The following is a 20558-nucleotide window of genomic DNA, read 5'->3' as shown; positions in this document are numbered from 1 at the left end:
TATCACATTTTCCAATAAATATTCAATACAAATCTGGTTGTTAATTGAAAGTTTCACAAAAATTATTGGAGCACACAATGGGGTCATTCAGTAAATTTTCAAAAACATTCTTATTTTGTATACACAAAGTATTGCTCATGATTAGGCGATCCTGAAAATTTCAACTCAATCTAAGTTGCCAGAAGTAGGTTTGTTAATGGTTATGGATTTTTTTAATACAAAAACACGACTTTATCAGTGCTGAGATGAGAGGAGTGAAAATGCAAAGGTTCTTTAAAGTACGTTTGTACCGAAAGTTTTTGTACAATAAGAATAAGGATTTTGCGTTTAGTTGGACGAAACCGTTTCTGTCACAGGCTTCAAAGATTTACCTAATCAAATACAAAACTCATATACTATTTTTATTTCCATGGAAACTACATAAAATGTACCTTATATCTTACAAATAATATATTAATAATATGTACAGTAACGCCTCGGTCGCTAGTGACCAAACGGCAAATGTTATAGAAACCTGTTTAGGTGGGTATGTGTAGGTTGATTACTTGATTATTAAAAATATTTTGAAATATACAGGGTGTCCAGGAAAAGCGTACCATATCAAAGTTATGTTTTTTAAATGGAGCACCCTGTATTTTACTGCATTTTTTGAAAGCATCGTAAAAAAATAGGTGAACTTTATTAAAGGTTCTGCATACCTAGGACTTATAGTTTGTGAGATATTTCAATTTTAGTGAAAATGCAAGCATAGCGTAGAAATTTAATATTAACAATAAAAAAATAATTTTAAGGAAGCAGCTTTGGAGGGTCTATTTTAGATCCTTGAAGTTATAAATTGTTATATTTGTCGTCACTTAGTATTATACAGGGTGTTCAAAAAACAGCTGAATACTTCTCTCAACTTTAAACAGCAATAACTTGGTTATTTTAAATGGAACACCCAGTATATTTTTACTTTGGGAATTGGGAAATCTAAAACTCTCAAACTGTGTATAGGTTCATGAACGAAACATTTTTAAAAAATTATGAAATAAAAATTGAAATTAGGAGTTGTTTACCTTGGAATCTCAAAAAGGGTTGCACGTATATTTGGAAATATTTTTTCCTAATAGATACAAACAACAGTTTTCTTAAAATTACAACACTATGGAGTTTGAAAAATAAGAAGTTTTATTAAATTAAAATGAAAATATAAAAAATATTTAATTCTGTTAAAAATAACGCCTATTTGTATGTATTAGTTGATATAAAATTTTTTTGATAAATATGCGTAACTCTTCTCGAGATTTCAGAGTCGGCACCCCTTATTTTAATTTTTTATTCTAAAACTTTTCATCATGACAGTTTTCTATGTGAGCTCAGAAATCATCCCTTAAAAACCCGATATAAATCCCGTGCTACATTATCAAAGTACGGCCATTTCAATATTCACCAGCCACTAGTGTCTAAAACACTAAAATAAATTCATAACATTTCACTTAACAAATATGTCTATGCACGTATCTTCTTTTATATGATAGGACAGTAACGTTTTTTAAAAGCGTATCTAACAACTATACTACTTAAGACAACTTAATTAATATAATTACACACAGTTTTTAATTAAAGAAATTTTGATCCATTTCCTATGCTTCTAGAATAGTGATACAAAATGGAAATTCAATTATTATTAAATTTATAGAAAATTTTCAAGTGTAATTAATAACTGCGCATGAACAAGTATCAGAAAACTAATGTACAATCAGACACAGTTATTTTTTAGAATTAAATAGAAGAGTTATTTATTATGAAGAAAGGGCATTGTTCTAGTTGCTGGAAACTAACATTTGTTGTTTAAATAAATAAATATATTCCATCAATCCGTAAAAAAAAACAATTTGTAGAACTTTACAAACACTTCCCCAATGATAATGATTTGGACTGTATCAGCTTTTGTGTGGAACTAGCATTTCTTTTACTAGGATGGTCGATGCCTGAAAAAATTTGTAAATGGAACATATTTAATAAGATCATCAATAATGTCCACATACAGCTGGTCCACTGTTCCATGGTTCTTTTAATGTTAATATCAGAAAAAACAATTACACCAAATTTGATAATGGATTACTAAAATGATGCCCAATATTGGTTTTTTAATAGGACCCTATATAATATTGCATTTTCAGATTGTCTGTTCACTTTTAACGTGGCTTTATGTAACATATTTCATGTTTAAAATATTAGAAAAATTGTAAAAAAAACCTACAGATTCTGAAATAATGTGCTTGATTATCATTTTATTAAGACATTCCACTGTGTTAATACTTTTCTCTTCTTTTCAGATATTCAGCTCTAAATATGAGGAGATCATCCAACGCCATTCTGCAATCGCAGACATCAGAGCCCCTTATAGTAGTTGAAGATGAAGAGCATGAAGAAGAATACATTGAAAACCCTTCACGTCAAAGCTCTGAAGAGGAATCGGCCTCCATGAATCCCTATCTGCTTTCACCATATGCTCGTGAAATTCGTAAACACTCTTTACCAACTCCACAATGTAGTGGTATTACTGCTAGTCAGGTTAGGAGGCTTTCAGAGAGAGGTGAAACTACAAAACCAGGTCCGAGGCAGGCAGAGTTTCTAGCTACGCTCTCGTCTGCGCCTCAACCTTCTGGAGGTCGCAGACATTCAGTTGTTACCATCTCTAAGGTACCCCCTGCTTTCTTTGGGCGAAATAGACGGGAATCTGTTGCTGCTTTCCCGTCAGGTGGTTTTCCTAACCGTATCCTACCAAATAGAAGAGAATCGATTGCATGCCCCCCTTCTACTGAACCTAGAGGAAGTGTACATAATTTGCAGTTGGACATTATGGATGACATAGTACAGGCTCGGAAGGTAAGAATGAAGATGTGGAATACTAGTAGCGAAAAAGTGTGTGAAGTTCAGCCTTTGGATGAGAGTGGAAGTATTCAACGCTACACCAATTCTGGTCGCCGATTTTCTGATTTCGTAGGTACTACTCTTGCCCCCATTCCAAGTGTTAGCAAACGGAGAGCATCCGAGCTGCCGCAGCCACCCACAACCTCTGGTCCATCAACGAGTGCATATAAAACTCCGTCATCTGGAATTGTTTGTTCTAATACTGATCTTATTTCTATTCTTTCTTCTCTTTCGACATCTGCCACTGAAATAAATCAATGCGACAAAGACTCCCAAATAGACAAAGACAATTCCAGAAACATTCAGCAAAGACGTAGTCGTTTGAAGAGTAACAGGTCCAACAGTTTTGACATATCGATTTTACATGATACTGAATATTTTGGCGAACAAAATAAATCTATGCCAACCCCATCTAACTGGTTCGTAAAGCGACATCAACCAATTAAGACTGACGATAATAAATATAAAAAATTACCACAGACGGCTGCTATCAAAGAAAAACCTAAAGATAACAAGAAAGTAGTTGAAACTGAACCAGGAAAAGTAGTATGGGATGAAAGAAGTGGCTCTATAGTAGATCCTCACGCTTTAGGAAGTGCCATTGAAGTTTTCCTAAGGCAAGCCTCGCCAGAAACCACGAGTGTGCAATCACAAAATATTTCGCCCACCAAAAATAACAACAAAGGGGGCACTGGAAAAGGGGCCGCTGGCCGTTCTAAAAGTTGGTTTTCTAAAGGCGATGAGGAAGCAACAGAAACCTGCGACTCTTCGATCTGCTCAACTCTTAAAGACTTGTTCGTAAAGTAGGATTTTAATTATTACTCCCTTTCAAGTGCTGCCTTTTCTGGCAATGTCTTAGATTTATTAAATCAATGTTACAATATAAATGTGTCTTATCTCTTGATGGAGTACAATCAATCAAATATACAATAGAGGGGTGTCACTTAAAAAATTATAGTTTAAAAGATTTATATACACATAAAATTAGATGAATATGTATATTAATTACATATATGTATAAATCGACTTTTGACATATCGAAGATATAGTATCACAATATCTAAAAATATTTTAGTTTTAAAAAATATATAACGCAGTATATCTATTATCATCTCTTTATTTTTGACTAGCATTATCGAGTATTTTATTCTTTTTTTCATGCTAAATAAAATAAAGTAAATCTCATTAAATAGCCCCATGCGCCAGAAGTAGCAGTGAAAAAAATTAAGGACTTTTATCTGTCTTTTGTCAATGTGAGGCAAAAATAGGTTTATAACACAACAACAACCCGTTTCACTGATTCTTTTATAGCAAGAGATTATCATTTTTTCTTTTTCCTTCCTATTTACTTTATTTTGCACTGTATAACAGAGTTTACACTCTCGCTCAGCGGGTACCCAACTACAAAATAGCAGGACATAAAAGTTACAATGAAAAGCTAAATAAAAATCCGTTATTTGTCATTGCATTGGTGGAGGAAAATCCTAAAAGAGTTAGACATTGTACAAAGTTATAGGTATTCCAAACTTTAACAGCAGATGGAACTTGTCAGAATAGTAAAAAAAGTTATTTTAAATACACAGGATGGTCAGATATAATATCCTGATACTTTTGGTATAGAAAGTACATCTTTTGATATTATTTATTTATTTATTTATAACATACAATGCTCTACAGGATATCCAATTACATACATACAGGGCAGGAAAGTACATAATAAGTTCTGTATATATGAGATTAAAAGAAGACAGTACAATATTCTAAAACTGGAACACATTTCATAAAAAAAGAATATTTTTAAGTATATTAGTTTGCGGGGTAATAAAGCGAAATAAATAGTATTTCGAGTGTGCAAAACATTGGATCTTATAGGGATTCAAATACGAAAAATTTTGAGAAAACCATTCACTCATATCTGACAGAACATCCTTACTTATATTAGTTAAATTTTTATCTAATTTGTCAGATAAAATTATTAATCTGCATATAAAGTAAAATATGCTGCAGTAAACAAATTTGCCAAGTCATTTATGTACAACAAGAACAGAACAGGACTCGATATAGAACCCTGTGGTACACCGACTGCTATTCTATATATACAGGGATGGCCAGAAGTACGGAATAAAGTAATTTTTTTTAAAATTTGGCATTCTCCAAGACGATAGTAATGCTGTCCACCGCATTCTGAATGACTTCAGCTGGTAAATTATGCATCTCCGCCCTAATTTTGTTCTTTAAATTCTCAATATTATCCGGTCTGTCCTGGTAGACTCTTTCTTTCAAATATCCCCAAAGAAAATAATCCAGGGGTGTTAAGTCGGGGGATCTTGGCGGCCATTCAATTGTATCCCGTCTACTACTGTATAACAGAATCAATATTATTTATAGACAGACACAAACTGAGAATTCTGAAAGTTCTGTTATAGAGAAAACTTTTTATCCATAGTAATACAACAACTCGGATACCATATTTCTCTAGTTTATCTAACAGTACATTGTGATTTCACAGTCGAATGCCCTGCTGAGATTGCAAAAATTGTATTGACAAATCAATGAAATATATTTAAAAACTCTTAATTGTTGTGTTCGAAGATAAAAAGTAAACTCTTGTTTTTTTTAATGGAACAGCCTGTATATTTACACTTACTGAAATGCTCTTTTTTCTGATTGCAGTTATATACACATGTAATATATTTGCTTTGATAATTTGCACAATCTGTTGGCCTATTTACTGAACCTCCACAATATATGAAGTCAAGATTACCACGGAACCATTACATATTTATAAAAGTACTAATAAATTTTTCATATGAAGAAATATTTTTTTTTATTCACATGACCAATTTGACCCCAATATAGTTATTTCTATAGGGCATTCCGAAAGATAAAGTAAATAAAGAAAGGTCTAATAAATTTGTACGACCTAAGGGAGAAAATATCGAATGAAGAAGAATATCAATACGGTGGGTAATAATTCATTAAAAAAGTCATGGAATACAGATTTATTTACCCTTTGTCTGTAATAGAATGAAGGTAATAGGAAATAATTTCTATAATAAATTATTTTTTCTTAATAGAGAATTTAAAGAATTGTTTAGTAAATTTAACGGTAAAAATCCCAAAGTTTGTACAAACTATCAAAGCAAATAGATATAATTGCAATAGGAAAAAGAGAATTGAAAAAACTACAAATAATGTTTTATTTATACTAAATGCTACAGTCAATTATTTTTAATGTTGCTTTAAAAATTGTAAGAAATTTTCTAAATTTTCGTCCTTATCATTTTTTCCTAGATAGAAAGATAAAAAATACGAGGGTTAGAATAAAAGTGAAAATTATAAAATTAGAACCATTTTACCCTATTAGTATTATTTGTTATTTCAATGTATTCTTGAAATGACTGAGAACAATGATATTTTCCTGCAAAAATTGTATTCTCGTTGAGTATCCCTAGGAGTGACTGTTTTCGAGGAAATTAGACAAGAAAAGAAGAATATCCGGCAAAGCATACTGGTTCTTTTCAGCTAAACTCGAGGTAATCAGCCCAACCAAAGATATGTTCGTAACCCCAATGCAGAAAAACGAATTTTACAACGAATTGAAGAAAATCCCAGAACACCTGTTCAAATTCTAAGCCCCCATCAATATCTTGAACAGGGTTGTTCCCGAGCGAAAAATAATGTGCACATTTTGCCCCAAAGTTGGACTAAATTTACACTGTAAACTATCCTTATTTTAGAGAGACATGAAGGCTACGTATTTCTCTCTTATGAGTAATACCTCCAGAGACAACTCTACTACGTAAATAAATTGATAAGGAAAAGGAACAGAGTCCAATTGAAATGCTTATCGAGCTGAAAGTGAATCAAACAGAGAAACAGAATAGGGAAGAGGGCGGGAAATTTAAACGATCATGAATTACAAGGGTTAGAAACGATAAAGGAATAATTTGTGATATGATAATGACTGAAATCAAATATTTCATTTTTGGAAAATTTTAAATTGTACTTTAAAATGCAGAGAGGTACTGTTGTACTTTTTGAAACTGAATTGTACGAATTTAGTACAACAGTATAGGAACACCTCTAATCCTGAAAAAACTAATTCGTTACTCAAAATTCTTTGCATGGATAAAATTGAATTTACGCGAAATGGAATGATGAATTTTTATAATACCTAAAAGCAGGCAAATGCATATCCCTATACTTTCTTTGAAAACAGACATCAAGAAAACTTTCCTATGATGTATGACACTATTTGAGGATCGACTTATTGTAACCTTTGTTCCTCCAAACATGTGAACCTTATACCTCTTATCTGCAACCTTTGATGCCTTAACACTAATTGATCTCCTTTTTAGTTAATCGAACGTGGCTGGCTTAACTAATTATTTGTTTCTCTAGACCGGCGTAAGAATATATGGTTTTTGCATGACGGTACTCAAACTTATTTATTATTAACATACTAGATTTTAATAATACTTTAATAATCAGCCACAAATGGGTAGAAGGAGATTAATTTATACCTATTTGATCACTTGAAATTATTGCTCTATGCAACTCTCATTAACAGTCAAAAAAAAGTTTTTGCTCGATGTCGTCTAATTAAAAATACTGAAGAAATATTCTAGACAGTTTGAGAAAGATGTAGGAGAAGCACATGTGTTAAAAAAATGTATATACAGGGTGATTATGTCTTAATGTCATTAATCTTAAGGGGGACAGGGAAATATGAGTAAAATACGAATACGCGATAAAAAAATAATTAAAATGCAAGCAACGCTGAAAAAATATTTTCAAATTATTATTTAAACCCCTTTTCATACCGCTCCTGGCCGCTGACCCACAAAGGTTTATCGAGAGTGAAACTTGACCTATCGTATTATTCGGCCACTAACCTAGTTTTTACTGCGTTTTCAATGCGTAGTGAACGACAAGAAATAAAGACATGTTTTTACCTAGGCACATGAATGAATAATATTTTTTTACATATTAAATATTAACGAGTATTATTTATTTGTTAATAAAAACAAATTTATAAGAATAATATTTGTTTTCGAATGTTAGGTTACTACAATTGAGTATTTTTAATATTGTTAACGTTTTCACTATGTTTTATAATTAATACGAGTTTTTAGTATTATGTTAATTATTCAGTTTGTAGTACGTAACCTAGTGACTCATTGCTTTTCAAAGATTAGTATTGTACCTACCTATTCAAAATGTCAGTACGGTTAAAGCAACACTTATCCATCCATAGCACCTTGTTAATCAAGTTGGGATCTGCTGCACTTTGATTTTGAAACCAATTGCAAAATTCAAAACAACTGGGGATATCAACTGTTTTGCTTCAACGTTCGAACTCTCTGCGGTTCGCCGGCGCGTTCCCAGTCAGAAAATGTGATGGAAAATACGGCACCGAATTAGCGGGAATTAAGAGGTAATTTGCTTAAATGGTCCGAATGAGTAGTTAAAGTTAATGACATTATGACTAAATCGCCCTGTATAACATTTGCTCTGATATGATAATCATTTTGTAAATGTGTATCGGTATTAGAAATAAAGCAGTACCTACGTACCTACTCTAAGAAGTGGGTACACTGGGTAAATATTTCACATACTCTCGCTGTGTTATGAGTACAATTATCCAGTTTATTTCGAATCTTTTGTCGACATAAACTATATGTAACATGAGTACCCTTTTCGAATAATAAATGCCAGTTTTCAGTACGGTGTAAAAATAAACCCACACAAGAATACAGGTTTATTTTTACATAAGAATGCAACTACAAATTCCATCTCTACAATTTTGCCACTCTTATTTTCCATATTTAAGATAACTAGTTCGTACCAAAACAGACAACAAATTTATTGATATGTATTTCCGGTCGTATATTTATAGGAGTATATGTTACTAGTTTGACAAGTTCTGACTGTTAAAGTTTATATACCTTAAAACCAAATTTCGATCGATGTAGTAAATTAAATTGACTAGAAAAGTACAACGAAATGAAAAATTCCAGTATGTCGGAAAATATCAGATTAAAATGTAAAATCATCTAAACCACCACTGGTAAACTATGAAAAAAGCGTGTCAAGATCATTTTGACATGGTTGTAACAGCGAATAATGAATTCAAGGGTTCTTTAAAAAGATAGACTGCCTATTTTTGAAAAAAAAACTCAAGTCAATTGTTTTCCTTCAAGGACATTTAAATATAGGGGACTAGGCATGTCACAGTCTATCTCATATGTTGGGTGAAGCTAGGCAAGGGGAAAGCAGAGGGCTTTATTTTCATCCAACTGATGCGCGCGATTACATCTCCAATGTCACGTTTTGAAAGGGTCAAAATAAAATATTTAATTATAAATTCTTAGAATCCCAATAACTGTTACCATTTCTTTCTTGTTGCACCATCCCCAGGCATCCTAAAAACATTCACATTTCACTGTTAGAATACTGAGGCAAACTTTTAGTGAGACATAAAAATATATTCCCAAAGGAGAGCATCAATATGGTTGAATGAATGCAACTTTCAGTTGATTACATCTTCAGTATTTTTATATATAAGTGAACCCACCACCATATTTTTGCTGTTGTATTTATTCAGTTTTTATGCTCGTGCATTTAGCAAAATTGTAAATATATTTTTGAAAAGGTTTTTGTCGTAGAGGAAATCGAAAATGATGAATGATTAAACTTGTAATATTGGGTATAAGGGATTGAAATACCTATAAATCTATTAAATATAAGTAATGTCTGTGACTTATTTGTGGTGCAGCATTTTCCTTTGATTCGGGTGATTTATTGATTTTAATGGCCAAACACGGTTCATATTATTGTTTTCTTACTATCTCAGCAAAAATTAAAAAAAAACAAACAAAAGTCAGTTTTATAGAATTTTACCGTTATTCAAATAAAAGTTACCTACACGCATGACAATGGCCAGAGTTGCATATACATTCCAAAGTCACCTTCAAGCACGCTTACCTGTGGAAGGATAGATGTGGATGTTTATAATCCAATTTCTTACAAATTCTGCACTGTCTAACCATATTCACACCTTAAAAGTTTATTCAAAATACATATATAAACACTAATCACGTTTCACTTACTAAAATCACAACTATTTTCTAACAAGAGACGCCATATTCTGCCAACCACGGCAGAACGAACGCGGAACACGCTACAAATTATTGCGTTGTTGCCAAGTCTTCAAACATGGCAAATATGAAAAATGAAAAATAATTTAATATGTACAGAATTTAACAATATTGTATGCATAACTTAATAATACTATCCTATAATAATAATTTTCACAATTGTGATGAAAATTGCGATAAAAATATTAAGTACATTTCCAGTACAATTATACAGCTGACAATAATGATACAATTAGACTGTGAATAGACTTTGGCATCATCCAGAAATGTAAATAAATAAGTCCCCTTTATTTAAATGTCCTTGTTTTCCTTCCAGTAGTTAATCGTTATACAATTTATTAGTAGATATATCCTCAATTTAATCTAGTATCTGTCTCCGCTAGTAACGAAGATATACCGGGTGACCACGAGATTACTACCCATGCTCTAGCTTAGGCACGAAAAAAGATATCGATTTCAAATTTTAGGCATGCGTATCATTGAATTTGATGCAAAATTTAATCATAAAAACAACTGACCGTCACTTCCTGTTTGACCGGAAATGCCCTAAACATTGTTATTTCATATGTAACACCCTGTATATTATTTTTGTTTTCAATTCTGCTGAAGAAACTAACACTAAAATATGTATTTTGTCCTATACCTATATTTGACAGTTTCCGAGAAAATCACGCTTTAAAATGTCAAATGTGTCATTTATCCTTTTGAAAGAAAACAATCGAAGAAAGGGACAAAGTCATATGATATCTTTAACTTATTTTAGAAATACTAAAGTCTNTTTCTTACAAATTCTGCACTGTCTAACCATATTCACACCTTAAAAGTTTATCCAAAATACATGTATAAACACTAATCACGTTTCACTTACTAAAATCACAACTATTTTCTAACAAGAGACGCCATATTCTGCCAACCACGGCAGAACGAACGAGGAACACGCTACAAATTATTGCGTAGTTGCCAAGTCTTCAAACATGGCAAATATGAAAAATGAAAAATAGTTTAATATGTACAGAATTTAACAATATTGTATGCATAACTTAATAATACTATCCTATAATAATAATTTTCACAATTGTGATGAAAATTGCGATAAAAATATTAAGTACATTTCCAGTACAATTATACAGCTGACAATAATGATACAATTAGACTGTGAATAGACGAGGCATCATCCAGAAATGTAAATAAATAAGTCCCCTTTATTTAAATGTCCTTGTTTTCCTTCCAGTAGTTAATCGTTATACAATTTATTAGTAGATATATCCTCAATTTAATCTAATATCTGTCTCCGCTAGTAACGAAGATATACCGGGTGACCACGAGATTACTACCCATGCCTGGGTAGTAATCTTGTGGTCACCCGGTATATGTTAGTTTACCTCCTACAAACACAATATAATTTAAAAGTTTGCAAAGCTCTTATCTTTGTAGCGAGTATCTACCTTTAAAGTAAAGGCAAATTTACTCCTGTGATTATTTTAAATTTTTCAAGACTTGCCTTATTCATTAATTGCCACAGTAAATTAAGTCTTTAAACTTTTCCAAAAATTCAAAGTAAACAGTATAACAACACACATTCATGTAAAACATGAATGAAATTTTTTAAGCTGTGAGCGCACATATTTCTAAAACTAAATATAGGTAAGAATACTAAACATATGCTTGTATCTGTAAATAAATATTTAAAAATTATATTGAAAATGTATACAGAAAATACGACTAATTATAATTTCTCTCATACATTACCAACAAACTATTTAAAATTTATATTTAACATTACTACAATTTTGTTAAATATATTTCCTTTCCATTTTATTGTAGGATACATATACCTAATTGTGTTAACTGAATATGTTCTATAGCTTCTGCTATAAAATAGAATTTGTTAAAAATTTTTTAAATGCATTTGTAAGTTGTAGTTACAAATTTTGTAGAAATGTATTGAGGCGGGAAAAAAATATAGATACCTACCATAAGTTATTAAGAATACAGCGTGATGATAAAGTTTAGATCAAATTCATAATATTTGTACTGAGTGATTTAAAAAAAAAAGCCGAGACAAGTCGATCTTTTAAGATGATTCAGTTGTATACAGGGTGACCCGAAACGCTGGACCTCCAACAAATTTGTTTTTTTTTATGAAACACCCTGTATATTTCTTCATATTCGGATAAAGCTTTCTCTTACGAATACAGGGATGTAAGGTTTGATGGGTTTATCTCAAATAAACGAGCGAGATATTACGAGAAAATTACATTTATTTCAAAAAATTATTTAATGTCATTTTTCATAAAAGAAATTGTACCTGGAAAAGAAACAAATGCAAATAATTAACGAAATTTATCGTAAATTTTCAAATTGTCCTCCACCAACAATTTGGAACTGGCCCGAGCGAGTGTAAACAGTTTGCACACTACGCTCAATAATTTCTGGGCTGATTCTTTCCATTTCAGCACGAATTCTCAGTTGTTAAGTACGCTAAATTGTTTGATCTATTGAAGTATACCCTAGATTTTAAATTATCCCATAAAAAAATCCCCAGGAGTCAAATCGGGGGAACGCGAGAGCCACTCAAGAGATCCTCTCCGCCCTATCCATATTTCAGGAAATGTATCATTAAGATATTGCCAAAACTAATTGAAATTGTTGAAATCCATAGGGTATATCGCCATCTGCAGCATTGGGGAAAAGAACTGCTACAGCCGGCACCAATTCAAAACACAGAAAATCTAATTATCTAGCAGCAGTGAGGTTTTCTTGAAAAAAGTAAGGACCTAAAAATCGCCTTCGTATGATTCCCACCCATACATTTAATTTGCCTTTAGCTGACTGTGGAATTCTTGCGCCCAATGGGGATTGTCATTTGACCAATATTTACAATTATGGCGATGTACTGAGCCATTTAAACAGAATGTGGCCTCGTCAGAAAAAATTATGTTGCTTATAAAGTTTCATTTTCATTAATTGTTCACAAAAGTGCAACCGGCGGCCTGGGTCATCGTCATTTAATGCGTGTATCAGCTGGACTTTAGGTATATCCATGATACTTTTCTGTACGAAGCAACTTTACAACATATGATTGGTTCAGATTGTTGTTTAGGGCTAGTTGTCTTGTTGTCTGATGGGGATTTTCTTCAATTTCCAGCAATACATTTAAGCGATTTGAGATCGACCTTATCATGTCCTATCTCTTACACACCTAGTCCATATCCAACCATCATTAAGATCACTATCCTTTCACGTTCAGTTAAATGTACCATTCTCTCTAAGCTCCAGTGATAAATTTGCGAAATTTATTAGGGTTATAATAATGTACTAATTTGTGAAAATGTCACGCTACGTCAGTGATGTCTGTTTCTAAGTAACGACCAAAAACCGAAATTGAATAATTTTTTTTTTTGTTAATTATTTACATTTGTTTCGTTTCCAAGTACCTACAATTTCTTTTATGAAAAATGACATTAAATAATTTTTTTTAAAAAATGTCTTATTCTCGCAATATCTCGCTTGTTATTTGAGATAGACCCATCAAACTTTGCATCACTGTATTCGTAAGAGAAAACTTTATCCGAATATGAAAAAATATACAGGGTGTTCCGTAAGAAAAAACAAATTTATTGGCCATCTAGCTTTTCTGGGTCACTCTGTATACAACTCAGTATAAAAATCAATCAGTATAAAAGTTATGAATTTTGTTCCAAACTTGATCATCACGTTGTATATTGATATTGAATTACATGATTTCAGTTGCAAAGCAACACACATAACTAGGTATAGGAAGAAGACAATATTCCAGTTTAGTCAACAAACGAATTTGAAAAACGCTATTAAAGATGATAACAATTTTCTCTGCCTTCGCATATTAGTAACATTCCTTGCTGCTAACAAATGATTTTCACACCGTCTTTTCCAATTTCTTAAGCGATTTCATTTATTGTAATTTTGTACAATTATTCGCAACCAGTACGAATACCAAAAACAACATTGAACGCATCTGAATATATGGCAAAGCTAAAGCTAACTAGAACTAATCCAATATAATAAAGGCATAAATGCCACCGATGTGATGAAGAAATCTTACTGTGCATATCAAAGCCAGATCTAACGCAATATTTTTTGAAAAATTTCAAATAATAAATTTAAATGAAAACACAAATTGTGGTAAAATATATTATATAATAACTATTTTCCCTATACCTATGTAGGTATGTGCAGAGGTGGATATAAAGTGTTTAATTCAACAGGAGAATTATTCAGTTTTATGCAATAAAAGTAATTCATATTGAATTCTATAAAAATACTTTTTATACATTATTACAAATTTAACAGTTTGTCTGTACCTAAAGGAGAACACAGTCATAATAATGAGAAGACATTTTCTTTTTTTATGTAGAGATCAATGAATAAAGTACCTACCCAATTTTTTATTTCTGAATGATTTAAGCAAAATCGTTTATTAATTGTTGAGGAGACAGAATAAATATCAAAATTTAAAAACTGACAAAACGCTTTTATTCGTAATCGAGAGAAATAAAGTAAGTCCGTGTGGAAGAATTTATATCTTGTTTATTGTTCTAAAAATTATGTTTCCTACATCAGTATTTATTATGTTAACATAATAAATAATAAGTAGAAAACTTGAACACCAGCCAAATTCATACTCTCTGTAAATAGTTAAAGTATTTTATGCACTACCAACATAAAACATATTTCTTACAACATTGTATCTTGACGACATTCTTAAAATTTACTGGTAAATAAGTATAAAATTATTTGTAATATGTAGATATTTCAAATGAAAACTTTTAATAGCACGTCAATCAAATAGACTATAAACTGTGGTATATCGAGTTATTGTTGCTGAAATTTATATGTAAATATTTATAATGTGTATGTTATTAGAATATTTCAGTTTATTCAAGTGGCAGATGAAATACAGCTGTAGTACATATCATAAAATATTTTATTTATTTCTATTATCTGAAAACACAAGAGTTGAGATGGAAATATTTTGAAGAAGTTCGCCAATAATATAATAATTATTTAGTTACTGCCAGGGGCGGATCCAGGGACGGATTTTATGGGGCGCGTTTGCACAGTTGATGTTTATAAAAAAAAGGTTGCATAGAAGATTGACAACTGAGGTTAGAATTTCATTATAAGGTTTTATTTTTATGACTGGTTCTTTGTTGTTTTGTACTAAAAATAAAATAAAAATTCTGGACCGTTTGGTCCCATCGCCCTTTCTTTGAATCCGCTCATAATTACTGCATTCGTGTTCTAAAATGTAAGAGAAGCGATAGTAAATATTTTAATATTATAATTTGCTGCTTTAGCTAATTTTCTTCATAAATGTAACTCGAATCATACTTTTTCAAAAATAAACAAAAAATATATAAATTAGACAATATTTATGAAAATGCATTTCATTAAACAAAATTATCAAATACTGAACGAAAGAGAAACAAATCCGACTGCAAAATACTTTACATGGACATGTATTTGTCTACGGACCTATTAACAGTTTCGATTTTTAAAGCAAATCTGTTGGCAATGTTTTGGAAAATATCAAATCCGAAAATTCATCTTTATCCGTTTTAAATTCTAGACTAGGTATACCTTTAAAATGAAAATATTTACATCATCATATATTTTAAACATTATTAACTTAATGAAACGTAACAATATTAGATAAAATTAGGATTGTTTTCATTACACGAGGTTTTCAAAAAGATAAGATTGTAACTAGGTAATATATTATAAAACCTTCATAAATGATTACATGCCACGTGACCAGTAATTTTGTTTCCATTCTAACCTTTACGATTATTACATTGCTTTTAATTGACCAAGCAAACAAGTCTTATACCTTGCTTAACCAGAATCAGTGCTCTGTTACATCTTACCTTACTACTTACCTACATAGTCCACCATACCAACGACATGCGACACTTGTGTTATCTTAGATCTAAGTACCGTACTATATGTCCAGATAATCATTTTTAGCTTTAATAACCATGTTTTGCTTCAAATCTGTCTAGTTAACATAATGAACCATATGCCTTCTTATTTCGCAAAGCTACTCGTTTCAAATAAGTCTTATGTCCAAAATTATTCCAAGATATTTTACTTCTCACGGCAACTGTAGTTTGCCTCGAAGTGGCTCCAATCCCTCCAGCATTCTTCTAATAAATGTATAGTTGGCTTAGAGGGACTAATGGCTGGTCCCTGCTTATCTATCCATGTTATGACAATATTCTGTATTTATTCCCTTGGTATCCTGTTAAATTTAGGTACTATGAGCAAGAATGACTAAATAATCTGCGTAAATTTGGTACCCCTCCTTATGCAACAAAATAATAGCCCGTCCATGATCAAGTTTTATACTTGTGCAGACAGTACTCTTCCCTATGGATATCCTCTTACAGTCCCTTGAAAGGCCGTGGTGGTCTTGACCCCTTTAGCATGCATCCACTGCATGCTATCCACTACAGTGCAGAGGTCCCTAAACTTTTTTGTCTCGTAGATCACGTGCCAATTTTTTCTGTTTTGATAGCCCCCCCTTTCTAATATTGAATTGTTAGAAATTCATCAATTTCAAATGTGTTTTTGACAGTTGACACGGTGCTACTCACTTTGATAGAGTGAAAAAATTAAAAAAACACATTAAATTTTACATATTTATTTATTAAAACGACACAAAATGCAAATATAGAAAAATTATAACATAAAATAACTTCACAAAAAAATTAATGCTTTGGGGGGGATGATCCTGATACTGTAGTAGCAAATTTTCAATATTTGGCTTCAATTTAGTTAAGTTTAACCTTAAATATCCTCGATCAGTCATTTCTAATATGTTTCTTTTTTGGTAAGAAAATTGGCAACTGCGCTAAAAACCTTTTCCATGAGGTATGAATATGGAAAAATATCAAAATCTTTCTCGCAATAGTCCATAATAATAATTTTATTAAAAATCTGTATTAAGAAATCCAAAATTTCGGTCACGACCTGCTTAAATGGGATCCAATCTTGTGGACCCCCATTTACATCGCATGCACCCTCATTTATTGTTTTCGCTGACATGGATCCCTTGCAGTCCGTAGTCGACCTCTTTGGGAATCATTGCACCATAGTAAATCACATTGATTTATTTTTCTCTCGATAAAAGCATGATTATCCTCAGAGAAGTATTATCAAAAGCTTAATTAATGTCCACAATGTAATTTAAAACTACCTGCTTGTGTTGTAGCACGTATTCAGCTTTCTCCACTAACCGATGCAGGGTTGTTTCTGTCGTCATATCTGGTCTATAGACAAACTGATCTTGGTGTAGAAGTTGGTTTACCAATACACTATTCCCGATAAATTTACCTAGCAGTTTTTCATCTTCATTAGTAGAGTCATGGAAAACATAAAAGTTATTAGTTTCAGAATCTTTGCTACCCTTGTCTTATTTTGAGAATGAAAGAGACTCAAATTAGTCTCGAGGTTTTGCGCATTTGTCCTAGTGATAGATTTCCCCTGAGAACTATAAAAACCTTATAAAAAGCTTATAAATCAGGTCAGCTCCCTGGACAAATACCATCTGGTCTTTGCGATTATTGCTCTTCTCATTTTTTAGTAGTGACATCATATTCGCCAAAAAATGGACAATCCTATACAGGGGTGGAAAATCCACATGGTCCATCTGCCTTTACATAAGAGCGACAAAGTAAAGTAAAGAAATCCGTGCGATAGACAAGGATGGCTATAGTGAAGACGCTCCATAATCTGAATAGTCACCGCCCGTTTCGGGTTAGAAGTGGAAGTGACTTTTCAGATTATGAAATGTCTTCAATGTAACCATCCTTGTCTAACGCACGGATTCCTATGACTTACTTTATCGCACTAACGTTACGACCGATGTACCATGGGGAATTTCCGAACCTATATATTCATTGTCAAGAACATTTTTTTAATGTTCTACTATATCGATTTTCAACCTAGCAAAAAATCTACTTCGGGTATAAGAAAAAATATCTCCTTTATTATGACCTTAATTATAGAATTTACATACTTAAGCAAGAACATTGTTGATTTTTATAATAATTAACAAAATAAAATAATATTGGAGTACGCAGCACGCACATTGAAAATTAATTCATATAAATCGCAATCGGTATTAATCAAAAAAATGTTGATTAATGATTACTTGTGTATCAGCTTTATGATTTCCGTGTTGTACTTTTTTTTAACTTAATTTTTAACAATTTTGATATCCTATGCTGATGTCTAGAAGACATTGAAAAAAAAGTCATTGATAAGGGAGATATGTCATTTCTGATCTGATTAATACCACAATGTACTACGCTCTAAAAGCTCCTGCTGTAAGCTATTATTATAAAATTTTTGCGTATTATAGTGAAGCATCCACTGAAATAAAATCCTTATCAAAATTATTGTCATTAAGATATTTTAAAACTAACAACAAAAATGTTATTATAATACAGTTTAGCAAAACTTTCTTATTGGTTGATTTCCCTCAGTGTATATAGTTTTTTAATTAATCTACAAAATAATGGAAAGGTACAACTCTCAAAAAAGTGAAAGGATCTTTTTGGACTTAATTGTTACACCGTATTTAAAATTATATTTCAGTAAAAAACTTTTTTGCGAAATAATAATATTAGAGATGCAGATTTAGTCAACGAGGAAATTTAAAATTTGAAAATAATAATTCAAAAATATTCCGTTCTTCGAGTAGCGTAGAAAAAACCTGTATTGTTAAAAATAACATTATTATGCAAGTATCCAATCTCCGAAATATTTGATGGCGTCAGTGTTCTGCGGTTCTCACCACTCTACGTCCAGCATCCATATATTTATTTAAATTATTTAAACATAATCTCTAGTCACAATACTATCAAAGAACTAACTCCAGAAGTGTAGCATAGAATTGAAAAACACGTTATACAATTACAAAAAGTATTGTCTTTAAAGTGACAAAAAGATCCTAAACAGAGACGGATATTCCGGTGTTGTCGCATTACCCACTGTGGTAGATTTCCATGGAAGAATTTTTATCAGTAATTAAAATATTTCCCCCACTCATAATCTTGTAAATATTTTTCTATTTTAACGTTATCTTCTCTTAAAAGAAATTTTGTTTGTAGTGGTTTGGAGATAAGAAGTAAAGATTATGCAATCTTACGATATAACCACAATATTAATAAGTACCGATAAAGTAACATTCCATAAAAACAGTGTTGCTACACGGTACAAATCTTCTATAATAAATTATACTTAGTATATTTACTATTTCCCATTAAAGGTATTGACAAAACTTTGATCATTTTATTATAAAATCCGCTTGAAATTTTAAAGTGAATTTTCGTCTAAACTAAAGGAACTACATTTCATCTAAAATTAAATGTTGTAAACTAATATAATTAATATTCATCTGCCCCACTGAATTCGAAGTTAAAAACTCATTTATTATGATGTAATCTTCGAAACTACATTTATGAAGTTCATTTTCTCATCTTCTCGTGTATCATTACATGCAATATCAGGAAACGACGTGACTCAAGTTATTCTCAGTTTTCATATTGTCTCGATTAAAACGCTAATAACGATATAAGAGTATATCTGATATATTTTAAGTACAACTTGACATAATTTTTGCAAATGTCAAAAAATAATAGAATGAAAAATTGGTATTTATTATATAAGGGTTTATATTATCAAGGTAGGTAAATCTTAATGTAAAGCTAAGGACAAAAACATTGACAGCTAAAATCTAACTTTTTCGGGTATATGTACCTATAGGTAATATACAATTTTGCTTCGCTGTAAAATACCAAGAACATAGAATAGATAAAAATGTGACATTTTTGTACATGTAACAATAGAAAAGATGAAACTATTTTATCACAACAAGTTCACAAACTTTTTTAGATATGGGCCTTTAAATATTTTTTTTTTCTTAATGTTTCGAGAAAGCGTTATAATAATTTCACAAAATTTATATCTGATTATTTAGTATTTACAAAAACATACTATTAGTTTTGCATTCAATTGCCAGTGCCCTTTCCGTGAAGGACCTACACCTATGACTTTTTAAAAATAGTTATGCATACTTAGTTAAAACGGTACATTTATACGAAAGAAAGCTCACTCTTCTAAATATTCGTATATTCATAGATTTTGGAATAAATTGCATATCAATGACTGAACTTTATGTTCAGGAACTACAGTTTTTCACAGGAATTTGAATTGATACATACATAGAAAACTTAAATCTGAACAAGGCTGATATACAAAGATTATTACAAATAAATATAAATTGGACATAAAAAAAATGTAAACAAGTTTAACATCGTTATCGCACTAAAAGAATAACGTAAAGTTTTGAAAGTTATATTTAACGAAGTTGCAAATAAAATTAGAAATAATGATTTTCAAACAAGAAAAAGTGTATTTTCTTTAAGA

General features: G+C 31.2%; 1 protein-coding gene across 1 annotated transcript in view; it reads left to right on the top strand.

Annotated features, from left to right (window-relative positions):
- LOC108908971 overlaps nt 1-3806 on the top strand; it is a 201432-nt gene extending 197626 nt beyond the window's left edge. Inside the window, exon 2 of the mRNA XM_018713174.1 lies at nt 2322-3806. Coding sequence (XP_018568690.1) covers nt 2338-3726 — 1389 coding nt within the window. The 5' untranslated portion in view covers nt 2322-2337 and the 3' untranslated portion in view covers nt 3727-3806. The remainder of the gene's footprint in view (nt 1-2321) is intronic.
- Nucleotides 3807-20558: the final 16752 nt, after the last annotated feature.

The sequence above is a fragment of the Anoplophora glabripennis genome, unplaced genomic scaffold (genome assembly GCF_000390285.2).
Source record: "Anoplophora glabripennis isolate ALB-LARVAE unplaced genomic scaffold, Agla_2.0 scaffold341, whole genome shotgun sequence".
NCBI lineage: Eukaryota > Metazoa > Arthropoda > Insecta > Coleoptera > Cerambycidae > Anoplophora > Anoplophora glabripennis.
This window is presented reverse-complemented; position numbering and strand designations above follow the sequence as displayed.